The following is a 24,642-nucleotide window of genomic DNA, read 5'->3' as shown; positions in this document are numbered from 1 at the left end:
CACAGGCCACCTAAGGTCCACTGAAATCCCACTCCAATGCTTGGGGAAGCTTCCTGTCAATTTCCCAGAGAATGTGCCCCATATTGCCATCATGTCCTGATCTATGCCTCTCTTGCGGAAATAAATATATATTAAATTATTCTGCATGCTGCAGTTTAGGCAGGAAATATACCTGTAAATGCTTGTAATAAACATGGAGAAAAAAACAAACGTATATTGGGTATACTGTGATAAGTAAATTGTAGATTTTTAACTTACAAACTAAATTTAAATTAAATGTTTTTTTATAAAAACAATGTAACAGAAACAGTATAGGTTGAAGTTGGCTCCTCTCCGACCTCACAGCATACAATGTACGAACTTATTTTCTATTTTTATATTTTTGCCTGCATCACTTTGCATGAGGTAGGCATTTGAATACATATCAAAGTGAATAGGATTTGTTTTGAATTAGCATGTGGCACTGAAAAATTTCTGCATACTTTTTTTGAGACAGGATCTCACCATGTAACTCTGACCAGAGTGGTATCCCCGGGTGGGCACAAATCACACAATTCTTAACAGATATGAAGCATTCAAGATTATCACACAGGTGGGATTTTGACGCCACACTAGAGAATTACAGGTAACCCATTCAAGGTAACAAATGCATGTGAAGAGAACACAGGTATCAGTACTGAAGTGTTTAACTCGGTGAGGTCTTATTACCGCAATTATTATAATTAGTTCTCATCTAGCTTTTAGTGGGTAGAAGGTACTAGACTTACACGAAAAATCAGAAAACCACAGGCTAAGGGGATGACTCCACAGATAAAGTGTCTGTCAGGTCATTGTGAGAACCAGAGTTTGGATCCCCAGAAACCACATAAAAGATGGGCAGGTGGAGCCAATTTTTAATTCCAGCACTCAGGAAGCAGAGACGGGATTCCTGGGGCAAACTGGCAAGCTAGATGGGCAAAGTCTGGGTTCAGCAAGAGATGAGAGACCCTGTCTTGATAAATAGAGTGGAGAGGGATCAAGGAGGGCACCTGATACCAACTTTGGGCCTCCACACATGTATCTGTGTACACACACACACACACACACACACACACACACACACACACAGATGAATATGCAAACATATACATATGTATGCTTAAAAAAAAAAAAAGGTAAGAAACCCCAAGCAGGTTCCCCCCAGGAACTCAGTGAGTGACATCAACAACTTAAGTGTGGATCCTGAAAGGTTCCAGGAAACACACCCTCATTCCATCCAGTATAAATTTTCAAAGGAGTGCATCATCAAGTAACCATTAATGATTACAATGATTAAAAATGATTACAATTATAATAGTTTTTTATATTGTATATAATACAATTTTTATAGTTAAGAGCAACCTAGAAAAGGAAGAAAAAAACCAGAACGGCCACACATTAGAAAGTTTCCCTAGGGCTGTGGAGACGGCTTGGGGTTCTTCCCGAGGACCCAGACTTGGTTCCCAGCACCTACATGGTGGATCATAACCATCCAGTTCCAGGGGTTCAGACGCCCTCTTCTGTCCTCTGTGGGCACCAGGCATACATATGGTGTAGAAACGAATAAGACAATATAAGGTAAATTTCAAAAAAAAAATTTTAGATCTTTAAATTTACCTTTGAATCCAGCGCAAAAGGGAAAGAAGAATATCGCTATAATAGGAAATTCTAAAAACATAAACTGGGTGGAAATACGACAATCATCGGTCACACAAAACAGAAGGTGAAGTTGAGCATCTCGGACGGCTGTGAGTAAGCTTGTTATAAGTGCCTGAAAACACACGTCCGTTTTGGGAAACAGTCTGCTGACTAGAGCAGTTTAGACGCTAGTGTGGTTTACCTTAAATGTTCAGTGTTTTCTCAGACTTAGGAAAACTTCAGCTGCCGTCCCAGGAAAAGCCTAACTTCACCACTGCACAACCACACCCCTTGCCAACGGACTAACTTAACAGAGTTTCCCAGGGAAGGCTTTATTGGAGGGATCAAGTGTGTTCTTTGGGTGGCACGGACTCTAATCTTTCATCTGGCTGGTGAGCAGCTGTTGAGTGCTAGATAAAGAAAAGCGATACCACTCACCACATTATCAAGTATCTGTAAACAAATGGCACTGCCGTGCCGTTCCTCTGGCCGAGGGAATTACCTAGGGAACGCTTCAGGACCAAAGATGCATTTTGCAACTTAGAAATGTTATTTTCACAACGTCTGTACTTCTAATCACAGCTCTTCTGTAGATCAGGGATGGGGTGCTGCCTGCTACTGGGGAAGCCCTGCAAAGCTTCCAAGAGAGAAAGAACCAATGACCTTTCTCTTCGCCCTAGTGGTGATCCCTCCCCCTCTGTGCCTCAGCAAGGAGACCAAAGGAGAAATTTCAGAACTGACAAGAGTCCTAGGAAGCATTTGCCAAATTTCCCTAGGCTCTGCCACACAGACTAAAGAACCGAACTGAGAGCAGCCAGGAGCTGCCCCGGCTACGGGAGTTTCCTCCTCACATACACTTTGAAAGCACTGTGCTCAGCAACACCATTTACAAATTCCTTACGGCAAAGGAGTGTGTCAACCTGGCACCTTTGGTTGATGTCAGTGTGCTCCGGCCAGATTCACTAACATGCCCTGAAGCTTTACGAAAGCCTCATAAAAAGTTTTCAGCAGAGGATAAACAGCTTTGATTACAGCAGGGCAGCCAACAGCACCCTCACCAACTCTGGTGGTTTGAATGTCACTGGCCCCCATATGCTCATAGAGAGTGGCACTATTAGGAGGTGTAGCTTTGTTGGAGTGGATATGGCCTTGTTGGAGGAAGTGTGTCACTATGGGGGTGGGCTTGGAGGTTTCCTATGCCCAAGATACCAGCCAGTGTCTCAGTCGACTTCCTGGTGCCTGCAAGCTGTAGGACTCTCAGTTACTACTCCAGCACCATGCCTGCCCGTACGCCACCACGTCCCACCATGATGATAATGGACTGAACCTCTGTGTAACAGGTCTTTCTTTGGACTGCCAGTTCCCAAACAAAGACACATAGACTTCTTATTAATTACAAAAGCCTGGCCTTAGCTTGGGCTTGTTCCCAACTAGCTCTTATAACTTAAATTAGCCCATTTATATTAATCTATGCTCTTCCATGTGGATCATTAACACTCCTCTATACTCTACATCCAAATTACTCCACATCTCGCTGGCAAATTCCGTCTCTCTTCTTCCCAGAGTTCCTATCTCTGCCTGGAAGTACAGCCTATCCTCTCCTGCCTAGCTATTAGCCATTTGCTCTTTATTAAACCAATCAGAAGGTGCCTTGGCAAAGACACACCTCCACAGTGTACAAAAAGATTCTCCCACAACACCCCTGAACTGTAAGTCAGCCACCCCAATTAAATGTTTTTCCTTTATAAGAGTTGTCACGGTCATGGTGTCTCTTCACAGCAATAGAAACCCTAAGACACCAACCAACCACAGCTGCTCTGCACGCCTCCCACGTGGATGACACAAGCCTAAAGCATAGGTCTCCTATGCTCTTCTTGGGTATAATTTTGTTTGTTTGCCTCAAATTGTTTCAAGAAAGGCCTTTGGGCCACCAAGATGGCTGAGTAATAAAAATGCCCACCACCAAGCCTGAGGATCTCAGATCGATGTGTGGAAGGCAAGAAACTGACTCCCAAAAGTTGTCCTCTGACCTCCATATGCATATCGTGGCACACATGCCTACACACACACACACACACACACACACACGCACACGCACACGCACACGCACATGCACGCACACGCACACACAACTTTTTAAAGAAAGGCTTTCACAGATTGAAGCATACCATAATAAAGTACACTATTTTTATATCCCACTAATTTGGATTAAAAGAAGAGCATAAGGGGCCTGCGAGATGGCTCAGTAGGTAAGAGCACTTGCTGCCAAGCTTGACAACCTGAGCTTAATCCCTAGGACTCATATGATGGAAGGACAGGACCAACTCTGTCAGGTTATCCTATGACCTCCACATGCACACCACGGCATGTGCACACACACAAATAAATGTAAAAATAACTTAAAGAAGAGAACGAATGTGTCACTTTAAATTGTAAGCAACTGGAAAAATACCAATATTATCTATAAAGCAAATCTAGACCGTCCTCTTCCCCTTTCCATAGGTGTCTCTCACAGGCCCAAACAATTGGTTACTGTGTACCATGATGGGCTTTCACAAGCGGCATCATGTAATGCTTTTTAAGATCACCTGGGCCTCGATGCTGAAACTCAGTACTCCATTTCTAATGCCTAGTTTGTTTCCAAACTGTTACTTTACTCTTTATACTTTGATAAAGTATTACATTCTTGTAAATATTACACATCTGGCAGTCACACAATAGAGGTCCTACAGGAGAGAACTATGTATGTGTGCCTCCCTGCCTATCTGCCTACCTGCCTGGCCTGCCTGTCTCCCTGCCTGCCTGCCTGCCTGCCTGCCTGTCTGTCTGTCTGCCTGTCTGTCTGCCTACCTGTCTCCCTCCCTGCCTGCCTGCCGGAGTATGATACAGGGTCTCACTGTACAGCCCTGGCTGACCTGGGACTTGCTATATAGACTAGGTTGGCTGCTAGCCGGCCCCAATCCTCCTGCCTCTGTCTTCCAAGTGCTGGGATTCCCAGCTTGTGTCAACACGGCCAGCTGCCAGTGATGAACTTCATGAGAAACTGAAAACCTGTGTGGAAGAATGGGGTGCCAGCTACATCCTCATCCACAGGATCTGTAGGTCCTGCTGAGCCACATTCTTTCAGTGCTCGGTGTTATCTGAGACTAAGGTGTTGTCAATCTGTGGATATATAACGGGGCCTCTTGGTGGTCTTATTCACCTCCTGTTAAGAAGGGGGGGGGCACTGCCACTGCTAATTTCAGGTGTCAGTTTAGCCTCAACAGTCAGTGATTTGGGCAAACATGAACCCAGTGTTGCTAAGAAGTATTTTATACATCTGGTTAGTATCTACCACGGCTGACTTCAGAAAAGGATCCTTCCACGCAGCGGGTGGACCTCATTCAAGCGGTGAAGGTGTTACAGCCAAACCTCCAGCTCCCTGAGGAAGACACCAGTTCAGGACTACGGCAGCCACCTTGCCCAAGTTCCCAGCCTTTGGACATGCCAGCTCACAATCACGGATTAAATTACTCAAATCTTTTTTGTTGTCGTTAATCTTTTTTTTTTCTTTAACTGAAAATAGATTTTTTTCATACAACATATTCTGATTACGGTTTCCCCTCCCCTTATTCCCCCCAGTTCCTCCCCACTTTCCCTACCTACCCTGTCACCTACACCCTTTCTGTCTCTCTTTTGAAAACAAACAGGCATCTAAGGAATAATAAAAATAATACTAAGATGAAACAAAACCAAACAAATCAGAGTAGAACACAACAACCAGAAAAGGCGCCGACGAAAAAGCACCAGAAACCCATTTAGATGCAGAGACACACCTGTTCGCACACCCAGGAATCCCGTAAAAACAAAAAACTAGAAGTCATGGTATATACACAAAGGACCTGTTAAGTTAAAAAAAAAAATGCCCCAACTTACCATTAAAAGACAAAGACCCGCCAGGCGGTGGTGGCGCACGCCTTTAATCCCAGCACTCGGGAGGCAGAGGCAGGTGGATCTCTGTGAGTTCGAGGCCAGCCTGGTGCTGTGGGATGTATGGCAAATGTGTTGCTAATTAATCAATAAAACACTGATTGGCCGTTGGCTAGGCAGGAAGTATAGGCGGAGCAAGGAGGAGAATAAAGCTGGGAAGTGGAAGGCTGAGTCAGAGAGACACTGCCAGCCGCCACCATGATGACAAACAGCATGTGAAGATCCTGGTAAGCCACGAGCCATGTGGCAAGGTATAGATGAAAGGAAATGGATTAATTTAAGCTGTAAGAACAGTTAGCAAGAAGCCTGCCACGGCCATACAGTTTGAAAGCAACATAAGTCTCTGTGTTTACTTGGTCGGGTCTGAGAGGCTGTGGAACTGGCAGGTGAAAGAGATTTGTCCTGACTGTGGGCCAGGCAGGAAAACTTAAGCTACAGCCTGGTCTCCAAAGTGAGTTCCAGGAAAGGCGCAAAGCTACACAGAGAAACCCTGTCTCGAAAACCCAAAAAAAAAAAAAAAAAAAAAAAAGACAAAGACCCTCCAAAGATGCCGTTGAGTTAGTTTTGTGTTAGCCATCTACTGCTGGGCATGGGGTCTGCCCTTAGGAGAAGCCTGTTTCGCCAGTGAAAGTTTTCCTCAGGTAGCAAGTGGCTATCTGCTAGAGATGGCGTCTGGGTCAAGGAAAGGGAGCTTCTTTCCTTCTCCTTTCAGCTCTGGGTGTTCCTGGTGCAGACCTGGGTAGGCCCTGTGCATGCTGCCTGTCTCTGGCAGTTCATGTGCGCCAGCCCTGTGGAGTCTAGAAGGCCTGTTTCCTTAGTGTCCCCCATCCCCTCTGGCTCTTACACTCTTTCTGCCTCCTCTTCCTCAGAGTTCCCAGAGCCCTGAGGGGAGGGTTTTGATGGAGACATCCCTTTTAGGGCTGAGTGTTCCAAGGTCTGTCACTGTCTGCGGTTTGTCTGGCTGCGGGTCTGCTGCAGGAGGAAGCTTCTCTGATGATGGTTGAGCAAGGCAGGGATCCATGAGTGCACGGAATATCCTTAGGAGTCATAGTATTGCTGTGCTCCTTTAGCAGAAGAGTAGTATTTGGTTTTTCCCCTTAGCCTATCTAGTCTCAGGATCTTGGCCACTCAAGCAGTGTTAGGTGTGGGCTCCATCTCATGGAGTGGGCCTTTAGACGAATCAGGTGTTGGTTGGTTACTCCCACAGGCTTTGTGCCACTATTACACCCATGTATCTTGCAGGCAGGTCACCACTGTAGATGGAAGGGTTTGTAGCTGGCTTGGAGTCTACCCTTCCTTGGTAGCATGCAGAGTACCTTCTAGTACCATGAATACCAGTCCAGGGGGGTGAAGGCTCCAGGCGAGCACCAGCTCAACCTCTCTGCGCCCAATGAGTCAAGTAGACAGTGCCTTCAGCTACAGACCTTACCATCAACTCACAGAGAACCACCTCGCCTTGGCAATCGCCTGGGCTGTTGGGGGGTTCCCATGGGACCCCCTTAGACAAGAACTTGATTAGATGTAACCCACTCCTGGTACTGGAGGTTTCATTTGATGTGGAGAGATGGCCAGTTGGGGCTCTGTCTGCTCTGTTATTTGGTGGTTTCAATGTGATCACCTTCATAGACGTATATATTTTAGGAAGCTTCTACTGTATTAGCTTTCCATATAATCTCTCACATGGCCCTTAGTTTTAGCTGTCCCTCCCCATATTAGGAATTAGTCCAATCTTTACATGCACATATTTTCTTACATACAGGTATGTGTGTGTATTCTACTGGACTTGTTCTTTGTACAACCTTGGCTGGTCAAGGCATCTTGGTACATTTCTCTGACATTTATTTCCTCTTCTAAAAAACACTTACTTATTTCTACTGCTTGTTTTTCGATTTTTTTCTCCCCGTAAGTGGCTTTAAAAACACTGTAACTGGGGCCGGGCGGTGGTGGCACACGCCTTTAATCCCAGCACTCGGGAGGCAGAGCCAGGCGGATCTCTGTGAGTTCGAGGCCAGCCTGGACTACCAAGTGAGTTCCAGGAAAGGCGCAAAGCTACACAGAGAAACCCTGTCTCAAAAAAAAAAAAAAAAAAAAAAAAAACCACTGTAAATGCTAGTCCTTGTCATTAATAACTTTACAAGTGTATCCCCTTAGTACATGGTCTGCTGTTCTGTTTGAGATTTCAGTGGAGAGAGGCTTTTCATTTTAATCAAGTCAAGCGTGTGGCTCTTTCCCCCTTAAAGCTTGTGGAATCTGTGCCTTCGGAAGTCCTTTTCTAAGGGTGTGTGAGCGCACGCCTGCCATCCCAGCACTCAGGAGTGTGCTAGCACACGCCTGCCATCCCAGCACTCAGGAGTGTGCGAGTGCACACCTGCCATCCCAGCACTCAGAAGTGTGCGAGCGCACGCCTGCCATCCCAGCACTCAGGAGTGTGCGAGCGCACACCTGTCACCCCAGCACTCAGGAGTATGCGAGCGCACACCTGCCATCCCAGCATTCAGCAGGTAGAGACAGAGGGGTTGGGAGTTCTAAGTCATCCTCAACTATACAGTGAGTTCATTCAAAGCCAGTCTGGGCTACATAAGACCCTGTCTTTAAAAAAGAAAAGAAGAGGAGGAGGTGGAGAAGGAGGGGGAGGATGGGAGGGAGGCAGAGGAGGATCCTTCTTAATCTAGTATATAAAAATTATTTTGTTTTTAATAGTTATCTCTTCTCTTTGCATTTCAATTTCCAATCACTTTAGAGTTAGCGTTTTGTCTGTTTATTTTGTTTGGTTGGTACTTGAGATGGGAGGTCTCAGCTGAGTCTAGTATTGAACTCCTGATCCCCCTGCCTCAGTTTCCTAAGTGAGATTTCAAGCATGAACTTGTAGTTTAAACACAGTGTGAAATAGGAATTTGGCTCGTCTCACTTGGGAAATTAATTTCATCTTCTTCCCAGCTGGATGACCCGCTGTCAGGCCACCACTGAGCCATTGTATTAGTTGGTTCTCACATCACTGTGACAATACCCACCAGGAAAAACTTAAGAGAGGAACTCTTTCCTTTGGCTCACAGTTTAGTTTCAGAGGGCTCCCCTCAGTCATCATGGGGAAGGCTTTCTGGAACAGCTTAGTCTATGATGTTGGGACTGTATGGTTGAGGTTGTTCCCATCAAGGTAGAACAGGAAATAACATGCGGCAGGAACCAAGGGCTGGACATAAACTTTAAGGTCTGCCCATCATGATCTATTTCTGCCAGCGAAGCCAAGTCTCAATTTCCAGTTTCCAGAACCTCCCAAAATCACACCATGAGCTGGGGACCAAATGTTCAAAACATGAATCTGTGGGGACATTTCAGATGCAACCATAACACGACCTCTCTCAGACAACAAGCCTCCAGATACACACAAATCAGTGTGTTATCCTGTTTCTGCCCCACTGGACATCTGGTCTAACCTGTGCTAACGATATACTATCTTAAATATCTATAAATCTTTGGTTTGGCGGGGGGAATTCCTCTTATTACTGTTGTTTCTAGTTTGGAGCTTTTGAGACTAAAACTAGGAATAAACTTTCTGAGAAAACCACACATGAGAATAAAACTGTTGAATGACATGGCATGGGCATTCTATAATGTGAAGAAGGTTTTGTCTCCTCTAAAGCTCCTGCTGGTGTTTAATTGCCACTGAGGTCTTAAGAGGGCAGAAACTTAATCGGACTATGTTCAGGGGTTGACTAGGGTTATATAAGGTCATCAAGGTGAAGGCCCAGCCACTGACTACTGGTGGATTTGTAAGAGCAACAGAGACATGAAGGATACACATGAATGCCCTGCCCTCTCCACCTGATGGCCTGCCCTGCAGTGGACCATTGCCAGCACAGCCATCACCTCATATGGGTCCTTGACCTTGGACCAGAACTGTGAAACGAGAAACTTTATAGCTTGGCCAGACTCACGCATTTCTTTCTTTCTTTAAGAAAGAACTATATATAGCTTGTTTGTCCTTGGTCGAATCTGCCAGTTTCTGAGACCTCTGAAGCACCTGACACACTCACTAGCAGATCACACTGTCAAGTGTCCCACACTCGAGCCAACCTGGAGAATCACAGGTGTTTTATTTTTACCCATTCTAGTAGCACACAGGTAGTCAACTGTGGTCTTCACCTCGTTCCCCCTCGTGAGTAGCCGAGTCACAGACCCTGCTGTTTCTTTGTTCACTGGCCATGTGCATTTCCCAAACACAAGTATCTGCTCTAACCTTCTGGCCATTTTTAAACTGGGTCATTTAACTTTTCTAATTTTTTTTTTACGTTTGTTTATTGTGTGGGAAGGAGAGGGAGCCTGCTAAAGTGAATGTGTAGAGGTCAGAGGACAATCTGTGGGAGTCAGTTCTCTCCTTCCACCATGCAGGATCTGGGAAGTGAACTCAGGTCATCAGGCTTGGCGGCAAGGGCCTCTGTCCACCAAGCCACCTTGTCAGCCCTTGAATCTTTCTGACTTGTAAAATACCTTTGGTTTTCTTCCTCCCTCCCCCACCTTTTCTTTCTTTTAAGAGTCTCTAAGCAGGGCATGGTGGCCCACACCTCTAATCCCTGCTCTGGGACACAGAGGCAGGTAGATCTCTGTGAGTTAGAGGACAGCTTGGTCTATAGAGTGGGTTCCAAGACAACCACAACTACATAATAGACAACTCCCCCCCCCCATCTGATCGACTACATAACAACAAGACAGTCTTACTGTGTAGCCCAGGCTGTCCTGCTACGTAACTAAGACTGGTCTCAAACCCACATTTCCTTCTGTCTCAACTTCTCAAACGCCAGGATTACAAGGGTGAGCTCCCATGTCCAACTTAGAATTTCTTTATAAATTCTGCATACTAGTCCTTTGTCAAATATGAAGGATTTTCTTCTAGCCTATGATATAGCTTTTTTGAAAAAAATTTGTCTTTCTGATGAGAAGTCATTAATTTTAACCAAGTTCCATCTATCAACATCTTCTCTTCTGGAGAGCGTTGTGTGTCCTACTTGAGGACATCTTTACCTACCTAAGGTCACTATTTCCTAACATTCACTCTGGATTATGGTTCACCTCTAAGGAATTGCTGAGTGGTGTTAGCGGCCAACTTTGGACAGAAGAATTCCCAACCTCCCTCAGGATACTTTATTGGAAAATGTGGTTCTCGGCCTGGCTGGGCCGCTATGGTACATGTGAGTTAATTCTTGGACACTCTAGTTCTGCTCCACTGATCTAGGCATCTGGTCCTTTTTGTTTTTTCCAAGTCAGTGCCACACTATTGAGTTATTACAGATTTATAATAACTCTTGAAATCTGGTAGTGTTGGTCTATGAACCTTTTCTTCACAATTACCTTGGTTATTCAAAGCTCTTTGCACTTCTGTATGAATTTTTGGATCAGAACATCAGCTTCCAAGAACAAGACCTACTAGGGTATTAAGTGGGGTTATTTCAAAGGCTCGTGTAGGTGTTGAAGGCCTGGGTCCCAGCTGGCATGGCTGTCTGTGGCTGGTGAGGCTCAGAGGTGGGGGCCCACTTGTGAGAGAGGCTGCTGGGGACAAGCCTTCGGAATGTAAATCTTGTCCCCGGTCCCTTCCTCTCTGTCTCCACTTTTGGGTTGTCTCCAGGAGGTGAGCAGCCTCCTTTATCACCTCTTCCACCATGACTCACCCTGGGTCCAGAAGCGATGGGGCCAGCCCAAACCAGGCTAAGCCCCCCAAAACCATGAGCCAAGCTGAGCTTGCCTCTTAAGCTGCTTTCCCCAGGTACCCTGTCAGAGCAATGGAAGGAAAGCCGGCTAGGACAGACCGCAACCACAGAACACGTTATCTAAATCAAGGCTTCTTAAACTTTTCCCACTTGTGTATTTTCACCCCATAAATGGTTACCTAATACTAGATATGCGAGTATATAAAATACCAATACATAGGTGTGTATGTATGTGCCTGCATGAGTTTATGTGTACCACATGTGTGCAGGAGCCCAAGGGAACCAGAAGAGGGTGTCAGATCCCCTAGAACTAGAGTCACAGACAGTTGTGAGCTGCCTTGTGGATGCTGAGAACGGAATCCACGTCTTCTGCAGGAGTAGTAAGCAGTCCTAACTGCTAGGCTATCTCTCTAGTCCCCTCCACCTTTTTTTTTTTTTAATTAATGGTGAAAAAAAATGTGTATTTTAGGATTAGCTGCTGGACACAGTTTAGATGAGCCCAATGACATTGGCAACATCCAGAGCATCATAACCAGGAGGAAGCCAAACACATGCCTTCTTCTCTCCACCAAGACCTAGTCAGGGGGTTGACTTTGGCCACATCAATGCCCTAGAGTGTCTTCACAGCCTGTCTGACCTGGTGCTTGTTGGCCTTGACATCCACAATGACTACACATGTGTTCTTTCTTCTGTCTTCTCTGTGGCTGACTCAGTGCTAAGATGGTACTTGATGATGCTGGAGTAGTCAGCTTGCTACTCCGGAGCATGCTCCTGCGGGGGGTACTCGTGCTGCCTCTGGAGCATCAGTCTTCGGCTGTCAGGTAGGTGACATGGCTGTGGGCAGCTCTCAACATAGTCTTCTTGGATTTCAAGGCCTTCGCTTTGGCTTAAGAAGGGACGAGGCTTCCTTCACTTTCAGAGCCATCTTGGTGACAAGCCACCTTTGTTTTTTAGACAGGGTTTCTCACTGAACCTGGAGCTTACTAATTGGCTAGACGGGTGGACGAGCAAGCCGCAGGGATCCTCCTGCCTCACACCACAGCCAGGATTTCAGCTTCTTGTCATCACATCTAGCTTTTCACCTGAATGCAGGGGATCCAAAGTCAGGTCCTAATGCTTCTGCAACAAGCACTTTACCCTCTTAGCCATCTCTGCAGCCTCAATCAGCAATTCTGAAAATTAACCTCATACAATGCAATTCCCAAATCTACTAATCTGACACTTAGATGCTGAGGAATGATGACAGGAAAACATCAAAAGTCCTACAGTTAGACTGAAAACAATTTTTAAGATAGGTGCATGACTCCAACCCTGTCCACCTTGGTTGTCTGTTTTGTTTTGTTTTTTAAACATGTTTTATTCAGTTTATTTATTTGTGTGTGGGGGGGCACAGCATGGGTGGGGAGGTCAGAGGACAATCTGTGGGAGTTGATTCTCTCCCATCATGTGGCTCCTGGAGCTAGAACTCATCTCAGGAGGCCTGGCAGTAAGTATCTCTACATCCCCACTGAATCACTGGCCCATAACTTGTTCTAATTCAAGGCAGAGTCTCTCTCTCTCTCTAGAACCTGGAGCTTAGTGATGGGCTTCGTTGGATAGTCAGTGAGCCTCAGGGATCTTCGAGTCTCTATACTTTCCCAGTGCTGAGATTATAATCAAATGCCACCATGCATGCCTAGCTTTAAATTTTTTTTTTTTTTTAAATGGGTGCTGGGGATTGATGACAGGTTTTCACACCTGCACAGCAAGTGTTTTACAAATTGAGCTATCTCCCAAGTCCTGCATTCCAGGTTTGGGGTAAGAGGGCTTTCTGACTTGGCCTAAAGAAACTCATAAAGGGCTGGGTGGTGGTGGCGCACGCCTTTAATCCCAGCACTGGGAGGCAGAGCCAGGTGGATCTCTGTGAGTTCAAGGCCAGCCTGGTCTACAGATTGAGATCCAGGACAGGCTCCAAAGCTACACAGAGAAACCCTGTCTCAAAAACCAAAAAAGAAACTCATCAAGTTTCAGCATCTGTCTTAGCAGTAAACTAATGGGAACTGTTGGTTGTTTACTTCGGCCCAAGCACTGTGTGGAGAGTGTTCTGTTTAACCCTCACACCACAGAAGCTGGATTTTTAAATCTAGAGTTTAAAATGGGGACTTATTTTAAGGGAAGCCTAGATATTTAAATGTCATGCTCAGACAGCATGAGACGGAGCTGGGATTTCATTCCGGCTGGCAGAGAGCACAGCAAACACAGTGATCCACTACACGGTAGTATCGAAGTATCTCTATAACAACAATAAACACAGGAAATCAGGAACCACTCACTCTCACCACATTCCTAGAGCCTGCTGCATCCCTGACCAGCTAACCTTGGAACAGGGATCAGGGCAGGAACAAGGTCAAGACGTTCACCACGCAAATTCCTTGGAGGCAAAACTAAAACAAAGTCACTTGGTTCTGGCAGCTAAACATCTGGTCACGTCACTCTCTTAAAATAAACACCCACTGCTTAATTTGGCGAATAAACTCTTAATCATCTAGCCATGCCTACTGAAGGTCTCAGCCTGGCGTTTTATTATTACCCATTTCAAACTCTATGCCTTGGCCACAGGGGACCAACTCTAACCAGTTTTTCTTTCTGTCTTTGGGAAACTTAGATTCAGGTATGCATGCTCTTTTTGACTTTGGGGGATTTTGGGGGGGGGGTGACGGTGGAATGTGAGTGTGCAAGCGTGTGCATACCCATGTGCACACATGTGAAGGCCATAGCAGGCTATTAGGAGTCTGCCTCTGCCATGCTCCACTTTATTGCCTAGACAGGGTTTCTCACTGACCCACAAGCTCACCTTTTCAGCAAGGCTGGCTGGCCAGGGAGCACTAAGGAGTCACCTGTCCCCACTCTCCAATGTTGGGGTTACCTCCATGGCCAGCTCTCCACATAGGTGCTAGAGCTTTGAACTTGGGTCCTCATGCTTGCAGAATGGCACACTTACGTCCCAAGCCTTCTCCTTATCTCTACAAATTTTTACTATAAATCTACAACTTTTCCAAAACAAAAGAGGAGCTGTGTGAAACTCCCACTACCTAAACCTAAGACAATTGAAACATCAAAGTAATTATAGTAGGGGACTATCACCCTCTGAACTGGACACCTTGTGGCTGTACCGATGTCAATTAGTAACTGAATACATTTGAATTGCTTCAAAAAGTACAAGATGGTTAGTCTCAAAAAGAATCTCCCTGAACATCTTTATCATTCTGAAAGGAACACTTTCACAGCCTGGCACACTCTACTTTAGTCAAAAGTGAATCAAACTGAATTTTACCAATGGGGGAGGGAGGTGGAACTTCAAATGTGCATCACCTGTGACCTTACTGCCAAACACGACCCCTGCCAAACAACACAATCCCTGCCAAAGACACGCAGCTCTAATCGTGAGGGAACATCACACATGCCCAAACTGAAGAACATTCTGCAAAGTACTTGGCCTGGGATCTTCAAAAAGGCCCTGGACAGACTTGAGCGGTGACTTCAGGCTGAAGGAGGCCAGAGACACAGAGTGACTAAGCGCATGAAGTGTCGGAACTGAATGAACCCTTTCACTGCAAAGGACATGACGGGCAGCTGGCCAGACCTAGACACAACCCGAGGTTAGGAGGCTCCAGGGGGACCTTGACGGTGGCGGCGGTGTGGTTATATCAGATGATACCCCAGTTTAAAAGAAATACATGGTAAAGTACAGTCATGTGTCATATGATGTGGTCAAATATGGTCTAGATATATAAGGACCATGATCCCATAAGACTGCAGGGTGTGTGTGTGTGTGTGTGTGTGAAAGTTCCTATCACATACCAGCTCCATAGCTGTGCTAAGGTTGAATCACGTAGCGACACTCATACATCCATGGGGATGCTGGTATAAACAACCAACAGCACTACCAGTCATATTAAAGTACAGGCTGTATAGTTACAGACTGTAGAGTATACAACATTTGCAGCAAATAATCAACAACAACGCTACTCGTCTAGATATTCACTGTAGCCTTCTTGGAAGCATTTAACAGATCACCTGCTTATAAAACAGTTTACTGTAAAGCAATATGCCACCTTGGGCCAGGAGTAGTCTCATGTGTTCACCCCAACTTCTAACTGCAGGGGGGCATCTGCAGTCACTGACCTCCACCATGCAGGTCTGTGGGAGGGTATGCTGTTACCCACACAACGGCAAGACTACTGAACGGGACCCCTCCACGCACACCCTCATTACGCGATGCATGACTGTATCTGGGTGTGTGCGCGCTGGGTCGGTGCACTGCAGCAGTTCTGGCGAAGAAAAACTCCCGGTGCTGTACTCACAACTTTTCTGGAAGTTTGAAATTCTATTTCAAAATCTAAAGCACCCCAGCTTCACACATTCTTGTAACATTCACCACTTCGACTCTAGCTCAGGCTGCAAAAACTCCCAAAGTGGGGGAAGTGGAGACTAATTTGAATTTTTTTTTTTTTTAAGGAATTAAACAGGCAGGATAATTAATAGAAGATCCAAAGTCCGGGAAATAAAAAGCAAACTAAGAGCAGACAATCAAAGAGAGGAGCTGGTGGGGGTGGAGTTGGAGGCCAGGGGAGGAAAGAGTGAAGGCGGGCACAAACACAGGTTCGAACAACGCCTAGTGGGTTCCGACAGTGTTCTGGTACTCAGGTGGAAACACGTGTTTAACACAGAAAGAGACAATAAGGCCGAGGAGGGAACAGTTCCTAATCTACAGTAACTTCACCTAGGAACACCATGCCCAGAAGAGAAGTTCAGGGGCTCAAGAAAGTTGCCCCTGAATCCAACAAAAGAAAAACCATTTTTCTTACAAAGAAATGCCAAGGTAAGGTTCTATTATTATTATTATTATTATTATTATTATTATTATTTTCTTTATTAAGAAATTTTCTACTCACTCCTCATGCTATCCACAGACCCCCCCTCCTCCCACCCCCCAGCCCTCTTTCTCAAGCTATCCCGCATCCCCATATCCCCCAAATCGAGGATCTGTCCCTGGTGCATGGGCAGACTTCTGGGAATCTGGTGCCTGTGGTGTGACACCTTGCATAGCCTTGGTGCAGTGGGAAGGGGCTTGGACCTGCCTAGGCTCAGTGAGCTGGGCTCTGCTGACTCCCCAAGGTAAGGTTCTTAACACACTTAAATCAACTATTTTTAACACTGGGCAGTGGTGGAGCACACCTTTAATCCCAGCACTGGGGGTTGGGGGGTGGGGGGTGCGAGTGGGCAGAGGCAAACAGATCACTGTGAGTTTGAGGCCAACCTATACAGAGTGAGTTCCAGGGCAGCCAAGGCTACAAAGAGAAACCCTGTCTCAAACAAAACAAAAACAAAACAAAACAAAACAAAAAACAAACAAACAAACAAAATCTTTACTCAATCTATATATTTGTCAGTGTGTGTGTGTGTGTGTGTGTGTGTGTGTGTGTGTGCAGGTATGTGTGCAGATGCGTATGCATGTGTGCACGGACCTGTGTATGGTCATGCACGTGGAGGCCAGCGGGATGACAACAGGTGTCTTCCTCGGTTGCTTTCTATTTTATTTTATTTTACCAGTCTTCCAGTAAACCTGGATCTCACTTCAGCTAAACCGGCTGGCCCGAAGCCCCTGGGGTCCTCCCGGCTGGCTCCCCAGCACTAGGCTAACAGGTGCACACCACATCCAGCTTTTGTGTGGGTGCTGAGCTATCCGCCTCAGGTCCTCAGTTACATGGAGGAGCTACGCTGACTAAGGCATCTCTCTTCCTCGCCTCTGGCCTTCTTATTTCATGTGTCATGCTCCCTTGTATGTAGCCTCAACCGGGCTCCTCTTCCGCCACCTTCTGAGTTCTGGGTTTACAGGTGTACGCCATTACACCCAGCCCCCCCCCCCCAAAATATCTCTTAAAAGAAAATGTTGGCCAACAGCTACTCTGTGCCAGCCACAGTAACCCAGAATGACAGACTAACAGCAGAGATGACGTGTTTCCGGATTGACATTTTCAAAAAGAACATTTCAAAAAGCCGCCTGATTCACATTACTGCCCAGGGGTACGCCCATCTCCACACACAGGTGTGGCTGCATAGGTCCCTCATGAAAGTTCTCAGGAGCTGTGCTGGAGCTCTGCACCAGCGTGTGTAATGCTAGCACACTGGAGGCTGAAGCGGGAAGGCTGTAAATCAAATGAGGCCAGCCCGGGCTACTCAGTGAAACCATTTTTTTTTTTTTTAAGGTAAAAGAAGACAAAAAGAAGAGAGGCGAAAGGAAGTTCAGTGGCTTTAGGTCCCCACACGGTCTGTGTTCACCATGGCTCATGATTTGGGAGTACAGGACATCATGGAGAAGGATGAGCTGTGGCAGAGACTGTAGAGGAGGCAGGGCACTCTATAAACCGTAAGGTCCACTTCTCAGAGAGGTTCCACCTCTTAAAGGTTCCACAACCTTCCATAACAGTACTGTGAGCTGGAGGACCAAGAGTTCCAATACATGAGCCCATGGGAGGCATCTTACAACCAAACCAGAATTCGGTCTAGACGCCGGTGATGTCCCACAGGTGATGGATGTCCCACGACACAATCAGAATGGCACTGGCCACCAACAACATGTTCCAACCTGGTCTACAATCCTCAAGTGAGATCAGGGATAAACCACAAGAGATGCGTAACCCCTTGAAATTACTCATGGATTTCAGTGGTTATGAATAAGAGCACTTTTTGGAGAGAAGACACAGCTTTCAGCAGACTCATAATTGGATAACTTTAAGTGACTGGGACAATTTGACTGGCAAGAGCTAATACAGTCATACACTGCAGCACGTCTTCATGCACCCCACAGTGTGAGCTTGTCGGGCACATAAACAGATGTGCAGCGCTTCAGAACAACGCAGGTAGTCCCTTTCCATTCTGCATCTCTCAGCCGCTTCTAGGTTAAACAGTGCTGACACAGAGGTGCATAGGATATGATCCCTGTCCTCTGACACACTTACAAATTTGGGCCTGTGGGAGAGGATTTGTAGGTGTAGCACTGTGTGAGATAAGAACACAGGCTTTGGAATCAAACAAGAAGCTAGCTCTCCACTCTACCCCTAATTAGCTCACTGGTCTCAGGCAACTTGTTCAACGTTAAGCTTATATTTGTTTCCCTATCAATAAAATGGGAGTAAGGAATTTTGATTGTGCAGCCTTGAAATGACATTTAGAGGCAAACTGTATAAGTCTGTGATCCAGGTGATGGTAAGCACACAAAAACTTTTAACCTATTATTATCACAGATACCCAGAGGAAAGAGAACTCTACAGACTTCTTAAGACTCAAGCTGGGGAGCCACATTTTAAGAGACACCATGGTGGCCAGGCGGCGGTGGCGCACGCCCTTAATCCCAACACTCAGGAGGCAGAACCAGGAGGATCTGTGTGAAGTTGAGGCTAGCCTGGGCTACAAAGAGAGATCCAGGACAGGCACCAAAACTGCACAGAGAAACCCTGTCTTGAAAAAACCGAGAGAGAGAGAGAGAGAGAGAGAGAGAGAGAGAGAGAGAGAGAGAGAGAGAGAGAGACAGACCATGGCAAAGGGGTGATGATGTGTATTCAGAGAAAATGACTAAGATTATCGGGAGACTTGGAATCATGTCCTAAAGACAGTGAGCTGAAGGGTGCTAATTATTAGTCAAAAAGGATCAATGGTCACATGCAAAGGAAACCAATTTTCTACCCTCAATACAATTAAACAATGTATAACTATGGGAGTTGTCTGGGATGGAGTGGGACTGCTGCTCATCGCTGCTCATCGCGCCTCCTATGAAACAAAAGGTGTTGACAACGTGCTCAGTGGGGCAAGGTACCAACTGCTTGGTGCTGGTAAAGGTAGGAGGAGAGCACCGACTCCACAGAGCTGTCCTCCAACCTCACAGTCACATACACAACAACAGTTCCTAACACTTGTTAGCGCTCCACAGACGGCTCAGTAATGGGAAGCACTTGCTGCTCTTCTAGGAGACCAGAGTTCAGTTCCCAGGACCCACATGAAGCAACTCACAACCTTCTGTAACTCTAGCTCCAGGGGATCCAAAGCCTTTGGCCTCCAGCACCTGCACTGACACACACATCTGTGCATGCAGACACACACCTACACACAATTAAAAATAAACTTTTGAAAAGTGTGCTAGAATCCCTCTTGTGAAACAAGAGAGGTCTTCTACATCCCGGAAGGATGGGAAATGCTGAGACTTCACATTTGATTAAGACTCTTTGTTAGACCATGGCTTGTTGTAGCAGAACCAATTCGAGGTCCAGAGGGGGCTCAGTCTGTAAAGCATTGGCCTTGCAAGTGCAAAGTCCTAAACTTAACCCCTAGAGTGCACATAAAGAAGCCAGGCATGCTGGCATGTGTTTGTAATCCCAGCACTAGGGAAGGGGACACAGGTGGATTCCCTGGGGCTCACTGACCAACCAGTTGGTGAAACTGTCCTCTTGCCTCCACACACGCAAACACATATTCGTGCACACACATACACCTTTTTAAGAAGAACCAGTTTGTAAGGAGTGAAGAAACCAAGAGAACCAAGGGCTGGAGCAATCATGACACCTGGAGGGAGGTCAGCTGTGGGGGGAGGGGGGTGGGGGATGGCGGGAGGGGGGAGGGGGGAGGTGTGGGGGTGTGTGCGCACTCTCAAAGGACTCTAGCTCAGCCTCTCAGCCTTTTGTCAGTTCTGACATGGTCCTCTGCCAGTACACTTCCGCAACGTGTGCCCCAGGGAGGAGAAAGATTATTTTCCCTAAAAAACAATTTGTTTATTTATTTGTTCTCTGTGTGTGCTCACGCGCACAGGCGCACACTGCACAACTCACAGGAATCAGTTCTTCCCTTCCACCAGGTGGGTCCCAGGCTCAGGAGCAAACACCGATCCCCACTGAGCCACCTCGGCAGGCAGCCGGTCGGTCTCCTGTGTTGTTCCGGATGAACTGATCGCTCTGGGGAGGGCAATACTATGCAGAGATGGGCTGAGGTCCAGTTACTGCCTGGTTTTTTTTAACCAGTTCCTCAGGCAGAGGGGAAGGATCAGGTTCTTTGGCTTCTGTCACTTCTGTGAGGTGAACAGAGAGGAAGCCCATCCACACCATAGCCGGGTAGAAGTGGATCTTCAGGGGGAAAGCCGGGTGCTGCTTAGACAGGCAAGGGGGGGATCTGTTTAGGCAAGAGCATCCTTTTCTCAGCAAGAAACATTGCATTTAAAAGCTCGTGACTGTATAGGAGATGGAAGAAGGAGGCCTGTTGGGAAGAGGAAGGGGCCAGCGGGAGGGAAGAGTAGGGAAGGATGATGGGCAATTGTTTGGTTCAATGAATATGTACTAGTAAAAACAAAAAGCAAAGAAACACAGAGATTTTACTTTTACTCTTTTAAAGAGACAACCTCGGAAGGATTAAAGAAATCCTGTGGCTGGCTACTGTGGGTGGTGCTACTCCTAGTCAGGTGGTCCTGAGTGGTATAAGAAAGCCAGCTGAGCAAGCCACGGGGAGGGAGCCACGGGGAGCAGCTTTCCCAGGCCTCTGCTTCACTTCCTGCCTCCAGGTTCCTGCCCTGCTGCGCGCCCTGGCTTCCCCTGATGATGAACAATAAACTGTAAACTGAAACACCCCCCTTTTTTCTGTCATAGCTTCTAGTTACATTGACAGGAAGCCAAGTAGGCCAGCCCTTAATGTGATATTTTAAAATAAATGAATGAACACACAAACTCATCTAGAAATGGAGTATTTCAAATATCTGATTAATAATTAAACACAGTCATTTAAAAACAGTTAAGTATGACGTTTCAGTACAGGTAATATAATATAGTCTCTCCTGGTGAAAAATATATAATAAAGTTAAACTTTGATTAGTAAATTGAAAACAAAATCTAGCCAGGTGGTGGTGGTGGTGGCCCACGCCTTTGAACCCAGCACTGGGGAGGCAGAGGCAGGCAGATCTCTGAGTTAGAGGCCAGCCTGGTCTACAGAGTGAGTTCCAGGACAGCCAGGGCTGTTATACAGAGAAACCCTGTCTCAAAAACAAAAAACAAAAAAACAAAAGAGAACAGAAAAAAATACAGCCATTAAGGAAAAAAATCACTGTTGAGGGAAGTTAGTAAAAGACAAAACCCAAAAGGAAAAAAAAGGTCATAGTGAACATGTTCATGAAAATACAACACAAAAATTGGATTTTACTGGATAAGTAAAAACAGCCAATATTAAACAAAAATTATCTGTTCGGCTTTCATTTCATTATTTTTTGAAGTTAACATTCTTAAGCCTACTTTACTTACGTATGTAACATCGGCCACTGTTAGTTATGAACAAGTACTGAGGATTGGGGACTTCTGGTGGAAGTGGGGGAGGGTCAAGAACATGCTCCAACATACTTTACACATAATCTAACACTGATCTGTTTAGACTTCAAAATTGTGTATCAGAGCTATCAAAGCATTTTATTACACACACTACTAGAGAAAAGAAGGATGTCAGGACATGTTAGGAAACCTTTGCTAAACCACTAACTGGCAGTTCTGTTTTGACTTTTTTTTTTTAGGTGAATCTCCAGTTCTGAAAGAAAAAGTGGCATAAGAATTGAGTTTAGGGCCGGGCGGTGGTGGCGCATGCCTTTAATCCCAGCACTCGGGAGGCAGAAGCAAGCAGATCTCTGTGAGTTCGAGCCCAGCCTGGTTTACAGAGAGAGTTCCAGGACAGGCTCCAAAGCTACACAGAGAAACCCTGTCTCCAAAAACAAAAAAAAAACAAAGAATTGAGCTTGGGGTAAGAATTTAAATGACTTCACTGAAACATCTTAGCTTAGACCAATTTTTTGGCTAGTTTAAGCTTGCTACTTTTACAGAAAATCCTGAGACTTAGCGTCATCGTAAGTTTATAACAGAGAGAGAAAAAAAAAAAAATACATCCCGCCCTCAAACAATCGCAGATGTAAGTCTCCAAAAGCCTTCTGTCATCATCGATACGAGGTAGGACTGAAATAGTTCCTAAGACCCTCGGGTTTATTTTCCACCTCTTTTGGGAACACAAATGCAAAAGATAACAGTGAGGCAAGAACAGGCAGAACTGACTCGAATTTGCATTAAATATTTTTAGACTTCATGCAGGGAAATGTTAGAACAGAAATAGTTGACATTCTACAGAGGAAATCCAGACACTTCTCCATCTTCTGCTAGATTGTCTATCAGAGTCGATACTTGCCTAATTTGTTTTGTAGACACGCCATCTGCTTCTCCCAAGCCCCCCTCCCCCTGAGCTCCATGGGGACCTTCCCTATTCAGAGCGGGAAGGCTGCCTTTCCCTTGTGGAGGTGCTTCAGGTAGTGACCCAAAGCATCACCGGACAGAGGAAACGAGGCAGTGTGGCACCTCTAAGTGGAATGGTGAGATGTTCCCACCTAGACGTTATGAAGTTGCAGGCTCACGTTTATTGTTTCTACATGAGGTCTACCAACAGTAATGAGGGAGGCGTTTGTCATCGTCTGTGAGTCATAGAGAACCTACAAATGTCACTAGCCAGTCCTCTTGCAACTCTGTGTATGGACCACAAAGGAATTTCATAAACCAGCCCTATCTAGATTTATGAAATTCCTTTCGAGGGCCTATCGACCAGGGCAGCTCACCACACTTAGTTTGCATAGCCGAATACCTATATGTGAAATGTGCAAGCATCTGCACATGTAAGGAACCTAAAGAATATTACATTGTTTCATGTTTTTGATAAAAAACAAATGCATATGCATACATGTGCACAAGAAAAGCGAGAAAGATAACATCCCGTGGGTTGTAGCTCAGCTGGTAGAGTGTGGTATGCATTCATGAAGTCTTGGAAGAAATACACGCACACACACACACACAAAGGGCTATTTTGCTGAGTGTGTGATGCACACCTGAAATCTCAGCACGTGGTAGGTGGAGAAAGGAGGATCAGGAATTCAAGGCCTGCCTAAGATACTTGAGATGCTGTCTCAAAAGAGAGAGAGAGAAAGAGAGAGAAAGACAGAGAGACAATGGGGGTAGGGGGTGAAACTATGACTGAGAATGAATGAATATGAACCCCAGGTAAATCCTCCAAATTCTCCAGATCTCCTACAATAAGCTTTTAACTTTCGCAATCAGAAAATAAAAGTTAAATCGATCCGGGCTTTCTAATCCAGAAGCAACAGTTAATCTGGATTAAAGGCACGGAGCAGCTTAACTTTAAACTCCGCGCAAGCCACTGAGGAACATATCCTGCCATACTTGGTTTGGCAGAAGGCTGCAAGAGTCTCCGGCGCAGTATCAACCTCCGTTCTCTGCGGCCTTAGCAAGCGGAGCAAAGTTGTTTCATACAAACTTGGTCAAGTGCTCCTGCAGCAGAACTCTCCCAGCTTTCCCGTGACCCCGCCCCCGTGGCAATCCAAGTCCCCAACACCCTACGCGGGACCCTTTCTCTTCTCGAGAGAGGCTCCGGAAGCCAGTCCCCTAAATCTGAGTTCCCCAGCTTCCCTCCACGCGCCTTTACCTACAACAGCCGCGGTGGGCTGGAGGGAACACAAAGTCCCGGCCAGGCGTGGCGGCAGCCGCCCCGGATCCCACTCCACCCCCCAACCCGACTCTGCATGAGCGACTCCCCCTTTCTCAGCCTCAGTTTCCCAACTCGCTGCCCTCGCAGGCAGCAGAAGGGTTTCGTGGAGGCAAAGGGTTCTTGGGCTCGGCGCGCATACCTTCCTCCTCTCTCTGCCTCTCCCAGGCGCAGGGACCAGCATGGACTCCTCCGGGTTGCGGTGTCCCCAAGCCCAGCCCGCTCGCCCCAGCCCGGTGCCCCTACCTGGGAGCTGCTGTCCTGGGGCAGGTTTTTCACCAGAATTTTCCGCCGGTTGCTCAGTTCCCGCCGCATCCGCTGCAACCGCGCGGCCACCTCCTGGGGGTGCAGCGCGGCCACCTCTCCCGGGCGCAGCGCGGGCTCCGCGGCCTCCCCCGCCGTCCCAGCAGAGGGTCCCGATCCCAGGCCCGCGCCCCCCGCGCTGCCTCCCCGCGCCGCCATCTTCCCGGCGCCCCGCTGCAGACTCGGCGAGGCCGGAGCGAAGCGGGAGAGAAAGCGGAGAGGCCGCGCGGGGGCGAGGCGGGCCGGACGCGGAGCAAGGGCGCGCGGGCGGGGGAGGCGCCGCAGCCGCCGACGCGGGAGGGGGCGGAGCCCGGAGACACGCCCAGTCCAGCCCAGCCACGCCCCCGATGCTCCGCCCCTCCCCCATGACACCTGCCTGAGCTAGTATGCGGTGTGGTGGTGGGACTCGAACCCC

General features: G+C 46.8%; 1 protein-coding gene across 1 annotated transcript in view; it reads right to left on the bottom strand.

The window, feature by feature from the left end:
- Raver2 (ribonucleoprotein, PTB binding 2) overlaps positions 1–24,409 on the bottom strand; it is a 79,326-nt gene extending 54,917 nt beyond the window's left edge. Inside the window, exon 1 of the mRNA XM_059254576.1 lies at positions 24,171–24,409. Coding sequence (XP_059110559.1) covers positions 24,171–24,386 — 216 coding nt within the window. The 5' untranslated portion in view covers positions 24,387–24,409. The remainder of the gene's footprint in view (positions 1–24,170) is intronic.
- Between the last annotated feature and the right edge of the window lie 233 nt (positions 24,410–24,642).

Source organism: Peromyscus eremicus, chromosome 2 (genome assembly GCF_949786415.1).
Source record: "Peromyscus eremicus chromosome 2, PerEre_H2_v1, whole genome shotgun sequence".
NCBI lineage: Eukaryota > Metazoa > Chordata > Mammalia > Rodentia > Cricetidae > Peromyscus > Peromyscus eremicus.
Note: the sequence above shows the minus strand (reverse complement) of the source record. Positions and strands in the feature narration are given on the sequence as shown.